This window comes from Carettochelys insculpta, chromosome 2, assembly GCF_033958435.1.
Source record: "Carettochelys insculpta isolate YL-2023 chromosome 2, ASM3395843v1, whole genome shotgun sequence".
Lineage (NCBI taxonomy): Eukaryota > Metazoa > Chordata > Testudines > Carettochelyidae > Carettochelys > Carettochelys insculpta.
The window spans coordinates 212,000,055-212,026,401 of NC_134138.1; the positions used below are offsets into that span (position 1 = coordinate 212,000,055).

The 26,347-nt window shown below is 39.4% G+C and overlaps 1 protein-coding gene across 1 annotated transcript in view; it reads left to right on the plus strand.

Annotated features, from left to right (window-relative positions):
* The window catches only part of TBC1D5 (TBC1 domain family member 5), a 560,176-nt gene that overhangs the window by 262,203 nt on the left and 271,626 nt on the right, over positions 1-26,347 (plus strand). The window contains exon 7 of the mRNA XM_074984496.1: positions 9,724-9,790. Coding sequence (XP_074840597.1) covers positions 9,724-9,790 — 67 coding nt within the window. The remainder of the gene's footprint in view (positions 1-9,723; positions 9,791-26,347) is intronic.

Here is a 26,347-nt window from a genome sequence, read left to right on the forward strand (position 1 = left end):
GAGGGGCTGTTAGATGGTATGAAATTTTTTGTTGAAAAGGAAAATGTCCAATTTAGCTTACGGGTAGATCTTTTTGGTTAATTATGTGAGAAATTGTTACCCTACTATTCACGTGCTGTACGGTTCGTATTTTTCATTCACTGTCATTTCATAAGACCAGAAAAAGAACTTGTTCAGATACCCAGGTTCTTTATTGTTCACTTTGTCCTGTGACTGACAGTAAATACCAGTATAAGATTACACTAGGATACATAACCATTTTTTGTCTGCACCATCACATTCCAGATTGTATTATACTGCGACGTTTTAATACAAAAGTACAATAGTACTGTTCTCATTATTCCTGTGTTATACACAATTCAAAGAAATTTATGACTTACTGTGGATTTTGGAAAGGGGTCTGATCAGCAACCCCTTCAGATGCTCAATGGTATTTTCTTTCTGCCCCTTGAATGATTTCATTTTAACAAAATGGATGTTACACATTCTTCTTAGAGTCAGAAGAACCAGAAAAAAATTTACTGCTAAATGTTTCTTGCTGTCTCCTCTTATTGTTTAAACTAAATCATCCTCCTCTTAGATAACTTGAAATATAATTGTTGTCTGCAAGAAATATCCAGTCGTGCTTGTCTAATTTACATTTTAAATCATTCATATTTCTTTGTACTCCGTACGGGCATCCTTATTTCCTTCATAAGGTATTAGTAAGGATTCATACAAGTCATTCTCTTACCAGAAGGTAGAAGTGGAGAACTACCACATGGCAGATGTCAGATTTTGTGCTGCTTATGTATTAATTCTATCTACTCTTTCCTTTCCAAATTCGTGAATAAATTGGGATATGTTCCTTGCTGTTTCCCTGATTTCCAACAGATTCTCCAACTTCTTTGTAAACATCTATTCTCTTATCATTTTGGTGGTATTATGTGGTGGTACTGTTCTGTCGGCCCTTAAACAGATTTCACTGTTTTACTAAATACACATGTTGACAGATTCCATCTTTGTTCCTGTAGGTTTTCAATGTATACAACTAATACATGTACACCTGTTCTTCTCCTGTGTCTAGATCTTGTTTATTAAATGAATGTATTTGCATTTGAGCTGGCAAAAAAGGGATGATTGGCATTAGATGAAAGGCTTTATAAAAATAGGTTCTAATCAAAAGTAATGTTTTCCATTTGGTTTAATGGAGATTCTTTCTGGTGCAGTGTTGGGTACCAGATTCAACAATTGCTCTTACTGTTCAGTTAACACTTTTTGCTTCACTCATAAGGAAATAAATTGTATTACATTGCTGTTTTATAATTTTACATTCAAAATATGGTCTGTTGTACCTGTAGCCTGGGCTAACAAATGCTTTGGGTAGTCACTCAGAGTCAGCCCATCTGAAGAGTCCAGGATTTCCTCACATCAGCTTGTAAGAACAGATGGGTAGTCAGGTGATGTGGGCATGGTAGATTGACAGCCTTTCGTGTTCTTTCTCATAGCTACATAGTGAGGTTGAAATCTCTATGTCCAAAGCTTTGTCTGTCTTATATATACTAGATACATAATACAACACTTCCTCTTTTTTTCCCTGATTGTCCTTCCTGAGCAAGTTATACAGCTCTATACCAGAATTCTGTTCATGAAATTTATTCCTTTAAATCTCTATAATGTCAGTTGTGACATAACTTAGCTGAAATATTAACTTCCATTTTACTCTGTTTATTCGCCAGACTCCTTGCATTTTTGTACATACATCTACAGTGTTGTTGAGCAGATTCCTCCATTCATTTCATTCTGTGATCCTTTTGTAATTTTCCATTTCCATTCCTCCCCAAACATCTACTTCTCTTTTGAGGCTGCCTTTCTATGGTATACCTGTGGGCTTTTACCCTCTGCCCCCTTTGAGCTTAGTTTAAAGGCCTCCTCACTTGGCTGGTGAGCTAGTCAACCAATTCCCTTTTCCCATCTTTGTCAGGTACACCACATTCTTCTCAGCAATCCTCCTTCCCATGTCATCCCCCTTCTCTGATTGGCCAATGATGCCATCCTCCATTGTCCACTTGTTAGAATTTCATAGAGGCACCTCGGTTGTTCTTCCTGTTCTGCCTCTTAGGCCTGAGAGGCAACGACTAAGCCACCTGTTTTTCATATGGTCCCTTTTTATGATGTCTACAAAATTTTTAATAGTTATACTGCTGACGTACTAAGGTCCCAGCCTGTCATGCTACATTGTCATTGTTTCCTTGTGCTCCCATGTCTGTCTGGTTTGTATCTGGTCTTCCCCCCCCCCCGCCACTATTCTTAGACTATAAGCTTGTTGAGGGCAGGAACTGTCTCTCTTTTTCTGCATTTGCACAGTCAGGTTGTGATACATGATTAGTGCTCCTAGTCATCATGATAATACTTATACTTTTGCAGCGATATGGGTGTGGCAGTTATGGCAAGTAACTGCCTTTGCAGTCTGTGCATACTGCCAATGAAAATTTTGCATGCAGATTAGCTGGAGAGTAAAACTCATGATCGAGTTATTACTGATATCTAGATACATACCGTACTGCAGCTGGAAGTCTATGCTGTCAGGTGGAGGAATTCAGAAGTCAAAATGTCTGAGAACGCAAAAATTGGACAGTACAGATAGCAAATCTCTGAGATGACTGAAGTTTGAGATTCTAAGCAAAAAGAACATTCAGCCATGCCTGGAGCTCTTTCCTTGCTTCACACTGAATAAACATACATTCTAGACTTCAGAAGGACATACAGACAGAACAATGGTCCTCGAATCTCATTCTATAGATAATACAATCAAAACAAAAAGCAGTCAAGTAGCACTTTAAAGACTAGCAAAATGGTTTATTAGGTGAGCTTTTGTGGGACAGACCCACTTCTTCAGACCATAGCCAATATTGAGTCTGTTCTGGTCTGGCTATGGTCTGAAGAAGTGGGTCTGTCCTACGAAAGCTCACCTAATAAACCATTTTGCTAGTCTTTAAAGTGCTACTTGACTGCTTTTTGTTTTGATAGTGTATAGACTAGCACGGCTTCCTCTTTGTTACTATAGATAATAGAGGTATTGTGAAAGCCAGAGTTTTGGTATAAGAGTAGCAGTCTATTTCTAATTAAACATAGTGGGCTGGATTTTCCTTCAACTTATGTTAGTGTAAATTCAGTAGTAGCTCAGTAGCTCCACATTTACACAGTTGTACAGTTTGAGTCAAAATCTTGTCCATTGTCTCAAGACTGATTTAAGTTGCTGGTGAGCTAGGTTTAATTTCCTGTGGAAGATGTTCAGTGACTTTAGCCAATAAGAGTTTTGTTCTGAGTATTTAATAGCAATTTCTAAGTTTGGCAAAGTATCAAGAAGGTAGAACATTCTTGCACTATTCAATTGTCAATGTTTTGGCTTGGAATTAATTACATTTTGGGGCTGCAGCGACTATTCGTCTTGGTCCATTTGAAAATGAAACAACAATGAATTCTCAAAATCTGAAGAAGAGGGTCTTACCTACAAAAGCTCATTAACTCACAAATTTGTAAATTTTTAAGGCTACAGGACTGCTTGTTTTTGTGAAACTGCAGGCTAACACAACTACCCTTGTAACACTGAATTAAGATTTATTTTTCCAAAATAGAATGGTTACATATAGTTGTATTTTAGTTAGCAGTCTTAAACTTAGTGCAAATGAAGCAAGATTGTATACATTCGAGAACTATAGTAATCCTTTTGTTAAAAAGCCATTGGTATCTTTGCTATTGTCAAAGTAAAAGGTCTCAAGAGACCACCTTTAAACCCTGACTGTGAGTGTCTAAAACTAAGCAAAGCTGTATGACCAGTGTTGTCTCAGGGGGATGCAAGTCATTAACTCCTATTTATTACATCTTGGCTGGATTATTTCAATGTACTGTTCACAGGCCTATCAGGCTCTTTATATTTTAAATTAAAATTAGCTGAAACATTCTGGATGTAAGCACGAAGTCACTCAAGATCTGTACATCATGTTACATCAATTAGTAGCAATAGTTCCAGAATGATTCTATGATTATTCTTTCTGTAAAAGTCTGATTATTCCTGGCCTTTTCCAGAGCTGTAATAGACTAGTTCAACCTCCTTTATTTCACTAAATACTCATTTTATCCTCTCTAAGGGCTCCCTTGAGTTTTAGAAGTGGCCATTTTTTATTCGGTGCACACAGTCCACTTAATGCTGGGCTGAGTGGAGCTTGGAGTAAAAGGAGATAAATCTTACTGAAGTTTTTGTGTCAAATTAATTGGTGATCTAAACACTAGTTTACATTATATATTGTAAATGATTGATAGCGGTAAGTGTAACTGGTACCAATGTGGTGAAAAATGTATGGGGACAGGAGAGGTGTTCAATGGGAAAACTGTGTGGGTGTAAAGTGTGAGAAAAAGCGCATTCATTCTAATCTAATTTCATCTTTTGCAAAGAGCAATCACAGAACTCATACCTAAATGAGCCCTGGCTTAAGCAGGCCAAATTTTTACTGAGGCCAGCTCTACACTAGGAGGTAAAATTGATTTTTAGATGCACAAATCCAACTACAAGAATTACGTAACTGGAGTTGACCTATCTAAAATCACTTTTGCCACTGTCTACAGTGTGAGGTTGACAGGAGAAACTCTGCCTTTGACTTATCTTACTGCTCGCGACTGCCAGGAGTACTGGGGCTGATGGCAGCACCATGAGAGTTCAGGTATCAGAAGGTAACCGTGTTAGTCTGCATCCTTAAACAGAGCGAAAAATCCTGTGGCACTTTATAGAATAACAGATGTATTGGTGCATAAGCTTTTGGAGACAAGTGTAGCTAAATTATTATAAATCTGCCTCTTTGAACATGTTTTTTGTCAAATTTAATCTAAATGTTAAACTTTTAAGTGGTGTATTTTAATACGACCTTCCCACATAAATCTTGCAGAGGTTGCCACAGGAGCTTGTTGAGCTGTAGCTATTATTTTAAATCCTCTTTTCATTTACAAAAATAAAAGACCACACTTCTTTAAACTTCCTTCTGGCTCTTTCTCCTTTTTTCTCCCCCTTATCCTCTTCTCTGTCACAGCACAGTTTGGTGGCAAAGCACCTTGAAAATAGAGGCTGCTTCAGGCGGAAGAGGTAAAGATGTTACAAAGTCAAAAGTAGGATAAAGCTTTTTCATAATGTGATGCTACTGAAATTCTTTGAGTGGAATGATTATGAACTCAGATACATAAGTGGTTAAGTTTTCAAGATTCCTCTTAAATTTTAGGTCTAGTGTTATGCACACATTTTATTGCGTGTGAATTTCCTGACCATATTTTTGCCATCACAAATGCATGTTGGACATACACATTTTTGCATTTTAATATGAAAAGCTATGTATGTAACAATATGGTTAAAGTATCTAAAACATTTTTTTGCTTACATAGTGTATATAGTACTCTGTTATACAGTTGCATTTTGCCATTATTTTGTATCTATAAATCACTGCAAAATGCCAGTTTATTTTAGCAGAGTAACAATCCAAAAGACAGATCAGGATTATATTTGGGCTTTTTACAATCTTGATTGTTCTTGCCCTTTCAAAATGTTTTCTTTTATAACTGCAAATCAGTAGAGGCTTCTCGGGATAGATTTTCCTACCATATTGCTAACCAGATATGCTATCTTTCACTACTGCTATAAACAGGCTCTCATTTTGCATCTTTATGTGTCAGTTTTGACTACCCACTTTCAGATGTCACCATCCTCCACTGTTGCAAAACTAGTCTATGCGTGGGTACTGGAGAATATCTTGCTCTACTATCCTCTTCGGTGAAAACTCAAGTAGATACAAAAATGTCCCTTTAAGAATGTGCAAAAATTGTATCAATATTCAGGGTTATTTTTTCTCATATTTGTGAAAGTGCAAGATTAACACATTGCATACCCCCTTTAGTGCAAGAGTTGTTGACCTTTTATGAGCATGCACAATTTTCAACTGTCAGCATGCATCTCATTACCAGAAAATTAGCTTTTTCATTCATGGCAAAGTTTGCTTTGGCACAATTATTAATATTTAAAATACTACCAAAAGGTCATTAATTGCAAACAAAACATGCATCTGGCAAAAATCAGAAGAAAGGCGGGGGGGGAAAGATTTGAATTTAAAATAGTCCTCTAATGTGTTTACCAAAAAATGCATCATTTTTATTTAAGACAACTTAAGAACATTTCACTTTGAGAAAGTTGCTTCAACTTTCTAGCCTAATAATTATTTTATAAAAATATCAGAAGTACAGTGCACTTAATTCTTTAGCTGAAGGCATTATTTTCAGTTTCTGTACACTGCTTCAAGCCTGCTCCATTTAATCATTTTAAAAGCTTATTTGGTGTAAATTGAATTTAACACTATAGTTGAGAGAGTGTTATGTAAAGAGTCCAGCAGAGCAGTTGGAGTGGAGGATCTTATTGTACAAGCAATTGAGCTTCAGAAGTGCAGTCACTACTGAATCATCTTAAACTCTCTAGCACCCTCTGTTGACATACTCTATTCTTACTCCTTCTTTACATGCATGAGATAAAAATCAATGTATTCATTGCATTTCACTCTGTATAGATTTACGTTATGAGTGCAGGCTTAATTTGTATTCTTCCTTAGGGCTGAGTTACTTTATTTTTTCACCTTCAGTCCAGTTAAACTAGTTGCAGATTTTTCTGATTTGTATATTTCTGTGTTAAGTAGCCTCTCTTTATTTTGTACTGTTTTTCTTTTCTTTTTCTATGCTACAGAGATCCTTAGGATACTGTAAACTACATATGTGGTACTGTAGAAAATCAGATGGCCTGTTCTTTTGTATACCTTTCAATCTTCAGACTGTTCTTTCAAAATAATAGAGGAGCCTAGAATCACCCATGCTAAAATTAAGAATTTATAACTGCATTGAACAGATGTTTTCATAAACATTTGCTATAATTAATTTCAACAAGGGGATTGAGGGAACAAAGCAGTTTTTTCTCTCTTCGAAACTTTATTGCTTTCTCCCTATGCAATGAACTCAAATCTTGGCTTTAATATTGTTAATGAAACAAATTTACTCTTCTCTTTAGTTTTGTTGTGAGAAACAAAAGATTTATTTGTACAAGATAATGACTTTTGGAAAAAATGGAGTGATAAGTTGAACTTGAAACCTCCTGTAGAAAGGATGGAAACATTGAGGATGAGTCAATGTTGTTAAACGTCTGGGCTCCTTAATTATTAGATTAGTTTTATGTGAATCTATTTGATGTTGTGTATATGTATCTGTGAAATAAAATAATGTGATGGGGCTTGATGTTTGAAGAGTCGTGAACCTTAGTGTTACAAAGAAGCAAAGGAGTCTTTTGTGGCATGTATAGTTTTAATGCATAGTATAATGCTTATTGTATGTTGATTACTTCTTTATACTGGGGATCTGCAATCTGTTCAGTAATTTTTTTGTTTGCATTATACAGCAAATACATTTTGACTAAAATCAGTCTTCCATATTTCTGTTGTCACTGGGTGTTCATTTTGTTAAACAAAACACTCCCTTCTAATAAAATATCTGGCCTTGCCGTGGAGATGTATTCTGTTTTTATGGGGTAAGGCTTGAAAAGAGAGTTTATAATAGAATCAGAATTTGCTGATATTAAAGAGAAAAGTATTTATTTATCACCATTTTCTGTCTCTCATCTCTGTGAACAGAATTTTTTTGTTTCTCGATATGACAGAGTAATCTGTAAGATAATTTAAAAAAAGAATGTTTCAAAATAAGCACAGTTTAGTTGTTCTATACCTCAGTGCTCTCAAGTACAACTGTAAAAAATCTTGACTAAGCTGGTATTCTTGACTTATCTGTCATGTATAAAATGTACAAAGAAAAATAGGTAGCTGTCATTAAAACTACATTTCAGCTTTCAATAACAGTTTAACGAGTAGCATAATTACATAAGTATGGTACCTCAAGTACTTTACTCAATAATTAAAAATAATCTCATCTTTAAAGTGAAAGCTCTATAATTATTATTTGACTTAACCAGGACCACTATTATGATCTCCAGTGGCACCTCAGATTGTTCGGAGTGGATTGAAAGTACAAATTAAAATTGGATAAATCATTAAATTATTAAGCTTTAAATATACTAAACCTGAATATGATGTGGTATTTGAAGTCCATGCCATAGGAATTCACAGGCTCATAATGTAAGCAGATATTTTTCTGTTACGTTCTTCTTGTCTCTAAGCTTAAAACGCTGCATTTTTAATAGTAATAAACTAGTGTTTTGGATAAACTAAACGTGGAGTTGTTTTGCAGCTTAAAATAAAGTTGTTTTTTAACAAATCCATATTCCATTAAAATTTTAAGCAGAATGCAAACTTGTCATGTACGATGTGTTTTCTTTTTGGCGTGGGAAAGCAGCTTTTCCAACTGGGGAATGCACAATCTGATTTCCTAAGTGAAATCACTTTTATCTCTGATTCTTAAACTGACAGACTCAAAACCCTTCCCTACTTAGTGCATGGTTTAATAAAATTGGTATGATTTTATAATATGTAAGTAGAACAGTTTATTTTGTATTAAATACACTCTCCAACAGGTTAGGGGGTTGGGAACGGGTCCCATATGAGGAGAGCTTAAAGAGACTGGGAGTTTTCAGTTTAGAAAAGAGGAGGCTGAAGGGAGATATGATAGAGGTATATAAAATCATGAGTGATGTGGAAAGGGTGAATAAAAAAATTATTTACTTGTTCCCATAATATAAGAACTAGAGGACACTAAAGGAAATTAATGGATAGCAGGTTTAAAACTAATAAAAGAAAGTTATTTTTCACACAGCGCACAGTCAGCCTTGCCAGAGGAGGCGGGGAAGGCTAGGACTATAAGATAGTTTCAAAGACGAGCTAGATAAATTCATGGAGGTTAGGTTCATAAAAGGCTATTAGCCAGGGGTGGCAATGGTGTCCCTGGGCTCTGTTTGTCAGAGGCTGGGGATAGTTTGCAGGAGACAAGATGCTTGATCATTATCTTCAGTCCACCCCCTCTGGGGCACCTTGCACTGGCCACAGTCAGCAGATGGGATGCTGGGCTAGGTGGACCTTTGGTCTGACCCAGTAATGGTCATTCTTATGTTCCCTCTAGTCTCTTTCATCCATGTACAAAATAAATTTGTTAAACTAGGCATGTGCAAATGTGCACCGCTAATAGAAATAATAACTTGGCTGTGGGACCTCACCTAATCAGCGGGGCATCATTTAAATCTCTCATGAGTGGCCACACAAGTGCACATCTTACAGGGAACACTGCTTTCCAGAGTTGTGAGAACTAAAGAGTTCACGGATATTCCTTCAATAGGTATGAAAAATATCAATGGGGCAGCAACTTTTTGTTCCAAAATTTTGCACTGGTAAATTAGTAGTTGTTTCGGATCAGATCCCCCATTCCTTTTGAATAACTATTTTGACTAACTAATACAGAACCTCAGACACAAGTGCCTTGGAGGTTCTGGAAAATTTATATCTAGAACTGAAGCTGGAGAATGGAGTTCCTCTCTCGTAACAATAAGTAATTGGTTAAGATGAAAGTATGAGCTCTATCTGGGTTAGGTTGTCTGTTTTTAGCCATGAAACAAATTTGTTATAAGCATTAATATCACTTATGTTTGCCCTTACACATTGCTGCATTCGATATAAGTGTATATTTGTGTCAAGACTAAGGCTCACTTCTTTCATTTTTGTTTGTTAGGGGGATCTCCTGAGAATGGAAGAAGACATCATGTCTTGGACTCTGATGGAACATTTATTTCTTATAGGTAGGTATTGGTTTGCTACTTTTAAAAATATTTTGTTTGACTAGAATTGGAATCATCCACCCATTTAAATCCAAAGAGTTGTCTGAGATTATTTAAGAATATTAAGCAACTGTAACTAAAGTGAGCTTTTTCAATACATTGATTTGATATTTTCTATCTGATGAATTAGTGAATGCTGTGAACACATTGATTTGTGGATCATATTTTGTTGAAGGAAGCAAAATAAACATTCTGACAACAAAATATCACATGTCCATGAAATGGTTTTTTCAAGGATTTAGGGGTACCAAAATCTTTCACCTCTAAGTGTACCACTTAAAGTCTATTACATGCTAATAAAATATTTAATTCACCAGGATCATCTTAGTGATCTTCTGCAAAGTCACTGAATCTACTGATGACATGGGTACCTAATAGCACTTAAAATGTAATTTGCAAAAATATTAAAGCTTGTTTGTTAATCTAATTTTGATTTATCATCCACGATCATGACACTATTACATCTCAATCAGTAATGAACACTAGAAGTACCATTTAAGGACAATGGAGTACTGACTTAACATTTTGTTAGCATTGTCCTTAGAACTTGAATCATATTTGAATAAATGTTTGAAGATGCTTGTGCTCGAAAGCAGAGAAAGCTAAGAGGAAGAAAATATTCATGTGCTGCTTCCTATGTTAGTTATAACTTAGATAATGGATAAAAGTAGAAGTGTAGATTTATACTTTATTTAAACCAGAGCCAGTTGAACTATTAAATTAGCATTTGAAAATCCTAACACACACATTGTGATTGGAAAAATCCAATACTTTTGGTACAAATACAGTCTACTTAATGCAGTCTGATTATTAAATGTGCAGTAAGTTAAGCCATGCTGATCATCATGGGTTAGACTCAGAGGAGTTAAAAACAAGGATGAGGTCCTACTAGGCGTCTACTACAGGCCCCCTAGCCAGGTGGAAGAGGTGGATGAGGCTTTCTTTAAACAGCTAACAAAATCATCCAGGGCCCAGAATTTGGTGGTGATGGGGGACTTCAACTATCCAGGTATATATTGGGAAACTAATACAGCAGGGGACAGACTGTCCAATAAATTCTTGGATTGCATTGCAGACAACTTTTTATTCCAAAAGGTTGAAAAAGCTACCCGAGGGTAAGCTGTTCTAGATTTAATTTTAACAAATAGGGAGGAAATTATTGAGAATTTGAAAGTGGAAGGATGCTTGGGTGAAAGTGATCGGGAAATCATAGAGTTCACAATTGTAAGGAAGGGTAGAAGGGAAAACAGTACAATAGAGATAATGGATTTCAGGGAGGCAGATTTTGGTAAACTCAGACAGCTGGTAGGTAAGGTCCCATGGGAAGCTAAACTGAGGGGAAAAACGGCTGAGGAGAGTTGGCAGTTTTTCAAAGGGACATTATTAAAGGCCCAAAAGCAAGCTATCCCACTGCGTAGGAAAGATAGAAAACATGGCAAAAGACTGCCTTGGCTTAACCAGGAGATCTTGCATGATCTCAAACTAAAAAAGGAATCGTATAAGAAATGGAAACTAGGACAAATTACAAAGGATGAGTATAGGCAAACAACACGAGCGTGCAGGAGCAAGATTAGAAAGGCTAAGGCACAAAATGAGCTCAGGCTAGCCACAAGCATAAAGGGAAACAAGAAGGCTTTTTACAAATACATTGGTAACAAGAGGAAGACCAAGGAGAGGGTAGGGCCGTTGGTCAGTGAGAAGGGAGAAACAGTAACAGGGAATTTGGAAATGGCAGAGATGTTTAATGATTTCTTTGTTTCAGTCTTCACTGAGAAATCTGAAGGAATGCCTGACATAGAGAATGCTAGTGAAAAAGGGGTCGGTTTAGAAGTTGAAATACGAAAAGAACAAATTAAAATTTACTTAGAAAAATTAGATGTCTGCAAATCACCAGGGCCTGATGAAATGCATCCTAGAATCCTCAAGGAGCTGATAGAAGAGGTATCTGAGCCTTTAGCAATCATTTTTGGAAAATCATGGGAGACGGGAGAGATTCCAGAAGACTGGAAAAGGGCAAATATAGTACCCATTTATAAAAAGGGGAACAAGAATAACCTGGGAAACTACAGGCCAGTCAGCTTAACTTCTGTGCCAGGAAAGATAATGGAGCAGGTAATTAAAGAAATCATCTGCAAGCAGTTGGAAGGTGGTAAGGTGATAGGGAACAGCCAGCATGGTTTTGTTAAAAACAGATCATGTCAAACCAATCTGATAGCTTTCTTTGATAGAATAACGAGCCTTGTGGATAAGGGAGAAGCGGTGGATGTGATATACCTAGACTTCAGTAAAGCATTTGACATGGTGTCACATAATATACTTATCAATAAACTACTCAAATACAACTTAGATGGGGCTACTATAAGGTGGGTGAACAACTGGCTGGATAACCGTACCCAGAGAGTAGTTATTAATGGCTTTCAATCCTGCTGGAAAAGTATAACTAGTGGGGTTCCACAGGGGTCTGTTTTAGGACCAGTTCTGTTCAATATCTTCAGTAACGATTTAGATATTGACATAGAAAGTACACTTATTAAGTATGCAGATGATACCAAGCTGGGAAGGGTTGCATCTTCTTTGGAGGATAGGGTCATAATTCAAAAGGATCTGGATAAACTGGAGAAATGGGCTGAGGTAAACAGGATGAAGTTTAATAAGGACAAATGCAAAGTGCTCCACTTAGGAAGGAACAATCAGTGTCACACATACAGAATGAACTGAGAGGTTGGCAGGCTGCACAAGCGCAGTACCTCTCTATATCTTCACCATGCTCCTCTAACCATTGTGCCTTATCTGTTCTGGCCGCTTTCCTCACCTCATTGCATTTCACCCTGTGTGGCTATTCCCCTCTCTTGGAGACATCCCTTTCGATCTTCAATGCTCTCTTCTCTTGGACTGACTTCAGTGTCTCCTATGTAATCCACTTCTTATTCATCTTCTCTTCTTTCGGAACAGTCTGTTCAACTGCTTCGTCTATCACCATCACTATCCCTTTGACTCTCTTATCTAGGTCTTTCTGTTTGGCCATAATACTAATCTTCTCTTTTGAGCACTGCTCTGTACACATTCCCTATTTCTTCATTGCCTAGCCTTGCCATGTCTCAATCGAAGAGATCTTGCACCAATTTATACAAATCACAGCTGGACCTGAGTGTCTCAGGGAAACTGAAGAACTGAAAGATATTTCCACTGAACATTAAGAGTGAGACCAATATTTCGAAGTAGAAAGGGCAGTGAAACAACTAAAGAACAGCAACAGTCCTGGAACAATCAGTGTCACACATACAGAATGGGAAACGACTGCCTAGGAATGAGTACAGCAGAAAGGGATCTAGGAGTTAGAGTGGACCACAAGTTAAATATGAGTCAACAGTGTGATGCTGTTGCAAAAAAGGCAAACATGATTCTAGGATGCAGTAACAGGTGTGTTGTGAACAAGACACGAGAAGTCATTCTCCCACTCTACTCTGCACTGGTTAGGCCTCAGCTGGAGTATTGTGTCCAGTTCTGGGCACCGCGGTTCAGGAAGGATGTGGAGAAATTGGAGAGGGTCCAGAGGAGAGCAACGAGAATGATCAAAGGTCTAGAGAACATGACCTATGAAGAAAGGCTGAAAGAATTGGGCTTGTTTAGTTTGGAAAAGAGAAGATTGAGGGGGGACATGATAGCAGTTTTCAGGTATCTAAAAGGGTGTCATAAGGCAGAGGGAGGGAACTTGTTCTTCCTTGCCTCTGAGGATAGAACAAGAGGCAATGGACTTAAATTGCAGCAGGGCGGGGTTCAGGTTGGACATTAGGAAAAAGTTCCTAACTGTCAGGGTGATCAAACACTGGAACGAATTGCCAAGGGAGATGGTAGAATCTCCATCACTGGAGCTATTTAAGAAGAGGTTAGATAGATGGCTTTCAGGGATGGTCTAGAAAGTGCTTGGTCCTGCCATGAGGGCAGGGGGCTGGACTCGATGGCCTCTTGAGGTCCTTTCCAGTCCTACTCTTCTATGATTCTATGTACTAAATAGATTCTCTGAACAAATACATATATCAAGATAAATGACAAAAACAACTGTTAACAAACTTCACCAATGTTAACTAAAAGGACCAAAAGCCACACCCAAAAAGAACTTCAAACCACTGAGGAAAATGAACCAAACAACCCCTGTAAAAATGGGTAGGCCTTGCAGCAATATCTAAAGGTCACCCTATCAGATCAGCAAAGTACGTGAGTTCTGATGTTGAGGTCTTTTCACTGAAAACATGCTTCTGTTTATCTACAGTACACTTAAGTCTGGAGACTGTTATCTCAAATGCCTCAGCTGGTTGCAACAGCCAAATTATAATGCACATTTTGCAGGATGGGGCCTATAGAGGAATGCTTTCTTCACAAAGGAGTTGCTTTCTGAAGTATGTCCTACAGCAGGTCTCAACAGCCTTCCAAGGTAGAGGGCTAAAATTTGACCTTTCCACATCTATGACGAGTCTGAGTGTCGGTGGTTCTTTTTAAAGTCACTAATAGTCCTACTTACACCAGCTTCATTAATAAATAAATAAAGATGAACACCAAGAAGTCCTGTGGCACCTTATAGACTAACAGATATTTTAGAGCATAAGCTTTCATGGGCAAAGGCCCGCTTCATCAGATGCATAAGTGGTGGGTTTCAGAGGAGGATTTAAAGAGGGAGTCTCAGTAAAGGGAAGGGCCAGAGCTGACAAAGTCTAGGCAGTCAGGGTGGATGTAGCCCGTTATCGGCAGTTAATGTGGAATTGTGAACATCAAGAGAGGAGAAATCGAGTCAGTTCAGTCGGGGGGATGTGGCTCATTGTCAGTTGCTAATGTGGAGGTATGAATATCAAGAGCGGAGAAACTGCTTTTGTAATGGGTCAACCACTCCCAGTCTCTGTTCACACCTTGGTTGACGGAGTCAAATTTGCAAGTGAATTGCAGCTCTGAAATTTCTCTTTGCATTTTATTTTTGACATTTTTTTGTTGTGGTACTGCTACTTTTAAATCTGTTACTGAGTGTCCGGGGAGATTGAAGTGTTCTACAGGTCTTTGTATGTTACTGTTCCTGATGTCTGATATATGTCCATTTATTCTTTTATGTAGAGGCTGTCCAGTTTGGCCAATATAATTGCAGTGGGGCATTGCTGGCACATATTATATTAATAGATGTGTAGGTGAAAGAGAGCCCCTGATGGTGTGGTTAATGTTAGGTCCTGTGATGATATCGCTGGTGTAGATATGTGAGTAGAGCTGGCAGTGAGGTTTGTTGCAGGGATTGGTTCCAGGTTTAGAGTTACTGTGTTGTGATCTATAGTTGCTGGTGAGAATTTCTTTAAGGTCGGCAGGCTGTCTGTAGGCGAGGACAGGCCTGCCTCCCAAGGTCTGTGAGAGTGAAGGATGGTTGTCCAGGGTAGGTTGTAAATCACTGATGATGCGCTGGAGAGGCTTTAGCTGGGGGCTGTATGTGATGGCCAGTGGTGTTTTCTTGTTTTCCTTGTTGGGCCTCTCTTGTAGCAGGTGGCTTCTGGGTATACGTCTGGCTCTGTCAATCTGTTTCTTCATTTCCTTGGGTAGGTATTGTAGTTTCAGAAAAGCTTGGTAAAGGTGTTATAGATGTTTGTCTCTGTCTGAGGGATTGGAACAAATGTGGTTGTACCTTAGCGTCTGGCTGTATAGAATGGATCATGTAGTTCGCCCTGGATGGAAGCTGGAGGCTTGCAGGTAAGCATAGCGGTCCATGGGTTTCCAGCATAGGGTGGTATTTATGTAACCATCACTTATTTGCATAGTAGTGTCCAGGAAGTGGATCTCTTGTGTGGAGTGGTCCAGGCTGAGGTTCATGGTGGGATGGAAACTGTTGAAATCACAGTGGAACTCTTCAAGAGCCTCTTACCCATGAGTCCAGATCGTGAAGATGTCATCAATGTAGCGCAAGTAGTGGTTGGCCCATTACAAAAGCAGTTTCTCCACTCTTGATGTTCACACCTCCACATTAGCAACTGACATTGGACCACATCCACCCTGACTGAATGGAACTTGTGAGCTCTGCCTCCCACCCCCCCCATCTTTACTGAGACCCTCTCTTTAATTCCTCCTCTGAAACTTCCACTCTCAGGCATCTGACGAAGCAGGTCTTTGCCCACGTAACTTATACTACAAAATTTCTGTTAGTCTGTAAGGTGCTACAGGACGTCTTGTTGTTTCTGAAGTACAGACTAACTTGGCTACCTCTGTGATATAAATTTAGATGCAGAGCTTTACCATATAGTTGGTGGTTGGTAGCATTAGCGGGTCTTTTGTTAATCCACTGACAGCATGGGTTTGAGTAAGCTCCTGGCTGCAAAGGGGAGAAGGAAGCAGGGCTGAGCTCCCACGCCGATGAAAATTACCTCGCATGCCACTGTTGGCACCCATGCCATGATTTCCTGACCACTGCCCTGCAGGCAGATTCTGGCTTGCACTGATACCTCTTTGCACTGCTTGAGCCATGGAGAGGCCCTAGAGCTGCCCTATTGTGGCAGCAGGCCACTCCTCCTGTGTTCAGAATTCTTTGCATGGGTAAAGGTTTTGCTACCTAACTAACTTAAAGCAAGAGGGTGAGCCGAGGGAGGGGCATGATTACCGCACACTCTGCATCCTGTCAATGAGGGCTGTTCTGTGTGCTCCTTGAAGCTGTTATAAGCCCGTGTAAGAGAATAGCCCACAACTCTAGCATTGCGATAAGTCAGTGAGGGGCAACCTAGACTAGTGAGTGGGCCATGTGAGTGGCCCCCCATCTCAGTGGGCCCCAAGATTCTCATAAGGAACACACTCTCCCAGGATAGGGTGGTTTTGCTGACTCTGCTTGCATACTGAGAATTTACATGTTGCACCCCTTGCATCGTAGCAGCACTTTGATTCGATATAGAGGGAGTGTATGGCTCTAATGGTCAGCGTTGTGTGAAATCAGCACATACCACACTTCACATGTGCTTGACTTACATGTGTGTCACTTAGTAACACAGGTTGTACCTCCCATATCTGGCATGCTCGGAACCTGACTGGTCCCATACAAGAGAATTTGATGGACCAAGGGAGGTCCAGGGCTTCTGCACCGAGAGAGCCTGATCCAGGGCTGCTGCAGCCCCAGCCTTCCTCCCCTGGGACTCCAGACCCTATCCCCACATGCTGCTGCAGGGCTGGTAGGGGGCTTTAGCCAGCCTCAGACTGCCACAGGGCATCCAGGGGCTCTGGCTCCTAGACTCCGCACTGCCACAGGGCAGGTGGGGACTCCATCTCCCAGCCCCCTACTCTCTGATCCTGAAACACCTCTGGTCCTCCTGGACCATGGATGTTGCCAAATGAAACAATACAGGATTTGAGAAGCACAACTTGTACCAGTAAGAAGAAGAAAAAATGCAGACAAACACCAGCAGATTCTGGCAACCCTTTGCATAGACAGTGGTAAACAAAATGTCTTGTGGGCTACCAACAGAACCCCAGTGGGTGGCAGATTGCCCACCACTACTTGAAGTTATGCTGGAGAATGAGGGGAATGCGAAGTTGTCCTCCATTCTCTCTTTGCTTTTGGGATCAATATAATGATATGTTGGTTGCACTGCTACTGAATGGGAAGTGCATTCTGGAAGAGAGGTTTCCAGCACACTTTATATGACTACCAGGCTTGAAATAACATGCTATTTGCAGTGTGCAAATCGCATAAGTTATTTCAAGCTACCTTATTTCAAACCTGGGGCAGACTACCCTTCATTAGGGTTTGAAATAAGGGGCTATTTCGAGCTTCCTGGTAACCCTCATATGACAAGGGTTACCAGAAATGAAACACTGCACTCAAAATAGTCTTTCTGTTTCAAGCACGGTGTTAGGCCACACAGTTTCTATTTTGGGATTCAAACATGTCTCAAAATAGAAACCACGATGTAGCCTTAGCCGGAGTGCTTGACTTTGTTATAGTATCATGGTATTAATTATTCTAATTAGAGGAAAGATAATAAAGCAAGATAGTACAGAACATTAAAACATCTTTGACTTTTAATAGTTGGCAAATCTGTTAAGTAGCAGAATGGTATTTAAGTTGTGAAGTTCATATTTTCTGCTCAGTGGTTCCTACCATATGACAAGACTAGTTGTAAAATTGTTGATAGGTTTGATTGCAGCAGTGGTAGTCATAGCTCTGTGCTGCATGATATATTAAGTTGAATCAACAAAATTTGATGAGCAAAAAATATGCATGTTAAACTATGTTGATTGCAGGCAGCATTGTAGCAGTCTGGATTCTAGGATATTAAAGAAACAAGGTGGGTGAGGCAATATCGTATTGTACCAACATCTGTTACACAGAACTGGAAAACTGCTCTTTCACCTGCAGAATTTAGGCTAGTAAACAATATTACATCATCCACATCTCTTTTCCATGATTTTGTTTCAATGTAGTTTAAAGATGTTACCTGTACATCCATTTTGTTTTGCTGGTTTGTTTCCTTGCTGTCAAAGTATCCTTCAAGAATGTAATTCCATCATGAACATTTTAAATCAATAGTGAGTAGCAATTAGGTCAGCAGCCCATTAACAAAGTCTCCAACATTCACTTGTCTTTTTGGTCAATAGAGCCGTGTCTACACATGCACGCTACTTCGAAGTAGCGGCACTAACTTCGAAATAGCGCCCGTCACGGCTACATGTGTTGGGCGCTATTTCGATGTTAACATCGACGTTAAGCGGCGAGACGTCGAAGCCGCTAACCCCATGAGGGGATAGGAATAGCGCCCTACTTCGACATTCAACGTCGAAGTAGGGACCGTGTAGTCGTTGTGCGTCCCGCAACATCAAAATTGCAGGGTCCTCCATGGCGGCCATCAGCTGAGGGGTTGAGAGATGCTCTCTCTCCAGCCCCTGCGGGGCTCTATGGTCACCGTGTGCAGCAGCCCTTAGCCCAGGGCTTCTGGCTGCTGCTGCTGCAGCTGGGGATCCATGCTGCATGCACAGGGTCTGCAACCAGTTGTCGGCTCTGTGGATCTTGTGTTGTTTAGTGCAACTGTGTGTGGGAGGGGCCCTTTAAGGGAGCGGCTTGCTGTTGAGTCCGCCCTGTGATCCTGTCTGCAGCTGTGCCTGGCACCCTTATTTCGATGTGTGCTACTGTGGCGTGTAGACGTTCCCGCACAGCGCCTATTTCGATGTGGTGCTGCGCAACGTCGATGTTGAACATCTACGTTGCAAGCCCTGGAGGACGTGTAGACGTTATTCATCGAAATAGCCTATTTCGATGTCACTACATCGAAATAAGCTATTTCGATGTAGCGTTCACGTGTAGACGTAGCCAAAGAGTGTCATGTGTGCAGTCAGCTGATGTGCGCTGAACACATTGGAAAGTTTTCTTTCTGGAACAAACAAATTTTCTTGTGTGTTTAAAAAAGAATACGGTTGTTTTAAGCATCAACAGCAGTTTCATTCAGAATATGATTTAGGAAGATCACATTAGTAGTTACGTTTGCTTTAGAAAACTTGAAAGTTCAGTATTAATTTCATTGTTGTACAATTAATCCCAAGAGCATGTTGTTTTAGCTAACTTTTAAATAAAAGATTTTTCTTACTGCACTATGAAATCTCATATGAGAAGTTTTAGTGTGGAGTTAATATTAAAGGTTCATATGCCTGATTGTTAACTACAGCTATACTGATGGTGAGGCACTGTTTGTGACTTAAAATGTTTGATACATAGTCTGCATCTTTTTAGGATTTGTGGATCTTGTCTGCATTTGTTAAAGTTGAGGTAGTTCATTCTCCTTAAATATAGATATGTTGGTGTTGTGGTCCATTTAATGAGCTAGGAGAAACAAGAAACGTGTGAATGGGATATTTCAATGTACTCTGGGAAGTTATGGATATGTCCTGGTTAGGTAGCAGAGAATTTGTTAGTTGATCTTCAGCTTCTCATTCAGATTATTTTTTCTGTGTGTGCTTCAAAAGAAGCTTTGTGGGGTAAGACATGGTTAAATGGTCAATCTTTGTAAGATACTATTGAACGCTTGAAGTTCACTAATGGTAAAATTTAAACCATTCTAAATGTTTGTGGGGCTTTTGGTATTTTGATTACTGTTACCATTAATAAAACTTACATTCAGTTATTTTGGAAGAACATCTTATTTCCGTTAAATGTGTTTTTGATCTCCACATTGCTATGGTGATATACCACAACAGTGGATGCCCTTGCTGGGTGTGCAAATTGTTTGCTTAGGCCAACATATCAAGCTGGACTCTTACCTTCCTTATCTGCAATACAGTGCTACTGGAAATTGGAAATATTGTCTTTCTCCACTTCCCAAGGGCAGATGACCTCCTCCTTGCCAAAGAGGTGAACCCTTTGCCAGCACATGTGACTACAGACTATTACATTAATCTGTTTAGCTGCAGTACCAGCTGCTTGCATGTTTTTAATTATCTTATTAGATGGTATAGCAGTGACCTATGAAATAAAATGAAGGTGAGCAGTTTTTAACTTTTTATTTTACAGGCTATTTCTTTAAATTTATTTTAGTGATCTGATTGTTACCTTTAGAATGCAGGTACTCATTTTCACTATAGAATCTAATATATGAAGGACACTTATTAAAGGTTTTTTCATACATTAATAACTAGTAGATTTACCCAGCATAGCTCAATTAAGGTTTGGTGGTTTGTTTGCTTGTTAAATAAAAGGAAAATGTACACACTTTATTTAAATAACTATAGAGTGTTACTTTTATTATGTTTTTATTTCAGATTTGTTAAAGAAAGGAATTGTTAAAATATGTTTAACTTTTAAACGAGAATTCCATTGTACTTTTTTCTTCAACCCTATAAACTCTTGCTGTTCAGTGTTTTAACAGAAAAGGGCTATAATCAATTTGATTTCTAATAACATTTTTGTCTAGTTTTCAAATCATATGTATTGATTTAGTTGTGCCAAAATAGAGCATTACTCTATTTATTTAATGTGGGTAAGTGTAAGGTAATGCATGTTGGAAAAAATAACCCAAATTACACGTACTACATGATGGGGTCAAATTTAGCTACGACAGATCAGGAAAGGGATCTTGGAGTTATAGTGGATAGTTCTCTGAAGACATCCATGCAGTGTGCAGCGGCAGTTAGTAAGGCAAATAGGATGTTAGGAATTATTAAAAAAGGGATCGATAATAAGACAAAAGAGATCATACTTCCCCTATATAAAACTATGGTACGCCCACATCTCGAGTACTGCGTGCAGATGTGGTCTCCTCACCTCAAAAAAGATATATTGGCATTAGAAAAGGTTCAGAAAAGGGCGACTAAGATGATTAGGGGCTTGGAAAGGGTCCCATATGGGGAGAGGCTAGAGAGACTGGGACTTTTCAGTTTGGAAAAAAGGCGATTGAGGGGCGATATGATAGAGGTATATAAAATCATGAATGGTGTGGAGAAAGTGAATATAGAAAAATTATTTACCTTTTCCCATAATACAAGAACTAGGGGACACCAAATGAAATTGATGGGTAGTAGGTTCAAAACTAATAAAAGGAAATTTTTCTTCACACAGCGCACAGTCAACCTGTGGAACTCCTTGCCCGAGGAGGCTGTGAAGGCCAGGACTCTATTAGGGTTTAAAAAAGAGCTTGATAAATTTTTGCAGGTTAGGTCCATAAATGGCTATTAGCCAGGGATAAAGTATGGTGCCCCAGCCTTCATAACAAGGGCAGGAGATGGATGGCAGGAGATAAATCACTTGATCATTGTCTTCTGTTCTCCTTCTCTGGGGCACCTGGCATTGGCCACCGTCGGCAGATGGGATGCTGGGCTCGATGGACCTTTGGTCTGACCCAGTATGGCCATTCTTATGTTCTTATTCTTATGTTCTAACTCCAAATTCCTCCATTTAATCTCTTTCCGTCTGGGTTTATGAGAAGGAGTCCCATTCCAGGCACATTCCATTTTCATGTTAAAACCAACCCCTTACACTGCCGTAAGTTATGACAAGAACAAGCTGTATACCAAATTTGGCAGTTGTAGCTTGTACAATTTATGAGGAGTTCTTGGTCAAACAGAGAAACTCTCTAAATATAACAAATTGGTGATTAGTAGTCTCAGAGGGGTACCTGTGTTAGTATGTAGCATCCCAAAAAAAAGATAAAACAAGCAGTCCTGTAGCATCTTAAAGATGAACATATCTATTTTTTAGGTAATGAGCTGTCATGGGTAAAACTCAATCTGAAGAAGTGGGTTTACCTATGAAAGCTCATTACCTAATATATAAGGCTACGTCTACACGTGCCCCAAACTTCGAAATGGCCATGCAAATGGCCATTTCGAAGTTTACTAATGAAGCGCTGAAATGCATATTCAGCGCTTCATTAGCATGCGGGCGGCAGCGGCGCTTCGAAATTGACGAGCCTTGCCGCCGCGCGGCGCGTCCAGACGGGGCTCCTTTTCGAAAGCACGCCACCTACTTCGAAGTCCCCTTATTCCCGTGAGCTCATGGGAATAAGGGGACTTCGAAGTGGGTGGCGTGCTTTCGAAAAGGAGCCCCGTCTGGACGCGCCGCGCGGCGGCAAGGCTCGTCAATTTCGAAGCGCCGCTGCCGCCCGCATGCTAATGAAGCGCTGAATATGCATTTCAGCGCTTCATTAGTAAACTTCGAAATGGCCATTTGCATGGCCATTTCGAAGTTTGGGGCACGTGTAGACACAGCCAAAATGTGTTAATCTTAAAGGTGCTACAGAACTGCATATTTTATGATTCTGAGACTTATGACCAATATGCTTGAATTATTTCTCAATAAATTTTTGAATCGTGCATGACTATAATTTCTACATTCCCAGTATATCACATCAAACCCTTTCTCGTACTGGGGCCTAATTCCCCTGACAACAGATGATGATTCAAAGTTCTGGGAAGCGAAAATACTGTGTGCTTCTGTTTCTGCTATATGCAGCATCGTTATATCTGTGTCAGTCCCACGATATAAGAGAAATAAAGTCAGGGAGGTAATACTGAAGTTGGTTCAGCAAAAGATGCTGCCTCACCCACCCAGTCTTTGTAATATCTTGGAACTGACACAGCTACACCACTGAAAGCTTCTTTCTAATAAAAGATATTACTTCACCATCTTGTCCTTCTTTCTGATATTATTCAGGCAGAGAGATGATCTGGATATTTAAATATATATATAATATATATATATATTGGCACCAGTGCTTTGTTTCTAGGAAAAAAGGTGGTGGAACTCAAGACCCAACCTGAGTCTCAAAAAGGCCCTCTGACATTTCTTGGACATGGAGAGAGCTTTGTAGATTGGCATTATTCTGTGAGCTCATATTGATTCCATTCCAGGTATGCATGTACCCATGCCCACATGCATAGTTACTAGATATTTTTGCTTTAGTGAGATCTGTAAGGCCCCAAATGCCATCCTCAAACATTGGTGCCATTGGCCCTAAAACCTCTTGGTTCCTTCTTACCACCTGTAGTGGTGAGCTGGCACTCCTTTTCTTGCATAGCAGGGGCTAGCCAGTTTGCATCTTTTTAATTTGAACTTTGGGCCTTATAAATCATTGTCTGTAGACATTAGAGTTAAGTAGTTAAGTGCAGTTAGAAGTTAGAGTCCCAGTCTTCAGGTGGGCCTGCCCAGATCTCTGAGGTTTAAGCCCTGTGCGGTCTGCAACAGACCTACACCTGTAAATGACCCCCCACAGCAGATGCCTCATGGAGATCACAATGTGTGCAAAGAACTGAGTACCAAAATCATCTTCATCCATAGACTCCTTGACGGATGGTAAAAAGAGGAAAACCAAGGACCGTCATTACTTTCCTCACATATCCAGAAAAGTCTGTATGTCTCATGAATTGTTCACTTGTTCACTATGGCTAGTGCTACACTCACTTTTTTCGAAGCATAAGAGGATGGCAGTGGGGCGGGGGGTTTGCCAGCAGAACCACTTCTTCACAGCATGTTTTATGCTGCATATATGCAAATGAGCTGCTCGGATATGCAAATGAGCAGACATTTTGCATTTGCATGACTTCTGTTTTGCATCAAGCTACTGACACTAGGGGTGAGTGTAGCACTAGCCAATGTGTGCCCAGTGAGTGAGTCTCTAGTATCTGCCCATATTGCATCAAGTTCTATAATTGATTTTAGTTTTTTTATCTCAAAAAAGATAACTTCATGATCCATTGGTGAAAAACATGGGAACTTTTGATTCCATAAGAAGAACTTAAAGGTTGGCTTGTAAACATTCAACAAAGGAAACTTCTCTGCCCAGCTTCAGTGTAATACTGTTACACTATATTATTCAGTTATCGGTAGGCTGCTTCTTCCACTCTGATTTTAGACACTTAAATGGATCAGTTCATACAGGAGTTCTGAAACTATTTAGTCCCACAAGAAAGCTATTAAGGAATTTTATAGAAAATTGTTTCTGGATGAGCTCTCTAAGGCTATGACCCCCACACCCACAAAACACCTACACCGGGGTCAGCAACCTTTCTGAAGCAGAGTGCAGCAATATGACATTTGACCTCTATGTACAGTCCAAGTGCCAGTGATACTTTTTAAAGTCACTGATAGTCCTACTTACAACAGCTTCATTAATCAATTAAGATCAAGAGCTTTACTGTTATATGGTGGTTGGTAGCATTAGCTGGTCTTTTGCTAATCCACAGGCAGCCTGGCTTTGAACAAGCTCTCAGCTTCATGAAATAGGAGGGGTGTGCTGAGCTGCCATCTCACATGCTGGTGAAAATCAGCTCATGTGCCTCTCTTGGCACCTGTGCCGGGGTTGCTGATCCCTGACCCTCTACACCATGGTTAAATACTGTCTTAATCCCAGATAGTTGGGCCGTTCCAGCTCCAGGTGTCCAGCTGCAACGGGGAGGGATCCAAGTGCTACTGTTACCTAAGTTAATAAGAAAGGAGCTTAGATGTGGAATTTTGCCACAAGTAGTCAGAATGAAAGTCAGAATAAATTCAGGTCTTCCTTCATTTAGCCAGCACTTCAAGTCCCATCACTTCTCACCAGCCTTAGTAAGAAATGGTGATAAATACACAGATATTCAAGAGTGAGAGAGAAGGATAAAGGATAAATACACAGATATTGAAGGGTGAAGCAGAGAACAGGTTAAATACCAAGATGAGTGTCTCAGTGTAGAAATAAATTGCAATAGATAACAATACACCTTTAACCTAAATTTCTAGCAGACAATCAGCTGAGAAAAGTGACCCAGGAAGTAGCATCTACTTGGACATACACATTCAGTATATACCATTGTTTGGAAAAATATGTCTTACTGATCATTTTTATATACCAATGGTACAAGTAAATGTATGCTTAAGATTTAGGTACCCTATAGAACATATTGCGAAGGGGTCCTTTGGTAACCACAGATACATAAGACTTTTTTAATAGGCAATATATATTCCAGTTGTTGAGCTACGATATGCACCCATTAACCACCATGGTTATGTGTTACCTGATGTGGTTGCTAAAATGTTAAGAAACCCCAGGAAAATTTTAAAACCTCAATAATAGAATTAGAGCTCTGAAATCTGAAGGAGGAGATAGTTGTGGTAAGAGGAGGGGACAGGAAATGTATTTTACTGATAAACATTGTTTTCCAAAACAGAGTTAAGTGAAAGACTGTTGATAAAGAACAAAAGCTGTAAATAAGCTGCATAGCATTTGGGATCAATCTTGTCCTATTTGCAGAATTGAAAAAATAGTTCTAATTTATAGTTAAAAACCAACAGTCCTTTAATAACGGTTAAATAAATAAACCATGTGCATTAATGTCATTGTCTTGGCTTTGAAACTTTTTTTTAAATCCCCATATCCTACACACACTGACAACTGCTTATTACTAAGAAGAGCATGAATTAAAATATTTAATACAAATTCTTAAGTACAGCAAATTTAAGTAATACAGCACAAGAACTCCTGTAAAACTCAAAGCTCAAATCATCTTTGTGCCAATGTGAATGAAATTGACAGACAAATGGCATCACATACTTCTTAGTGGTGTTGCACATTTTCAGATCTTAATCATACTGGCATTTGCTCCTTGGAGAGGAAATCTAGTCCATAAGGTTCTTAGTAGCCTAAAAGCAAGAACATCTGCTGCAGAACCATGAGTGAGTTGTTGGCTGAGCATAGCAGCAAAGGAGCTTGCAGATGATCAGTTCCTTTCTCAGTACAAGGGGTGTGTCTACACTTTAATTCCTCTTTTGAAAGAGGTATGCAAATGAGGTAAATTGAAAATGCAAATGAAGTGCAAACTTGCATATTTGGCACCTGATTTTGCATATTGTAATTTCGAAAGAGCTTCTTTTGGAAGAAGAAACCAGTGTAGATGCTGCTCTTTGGAAAGTAAACCCCATGTTCGAAAGAATCCTTTCCATGAAATAAAGGGAAGAAGGATTATTTTGAAGATGAGTTTACTTTCGAAAGAGCAGCGTCTACACTGGCTTTCTTCTCTCAAAAGAAGCTCTTTTGAAATCAGAATATGCAAACG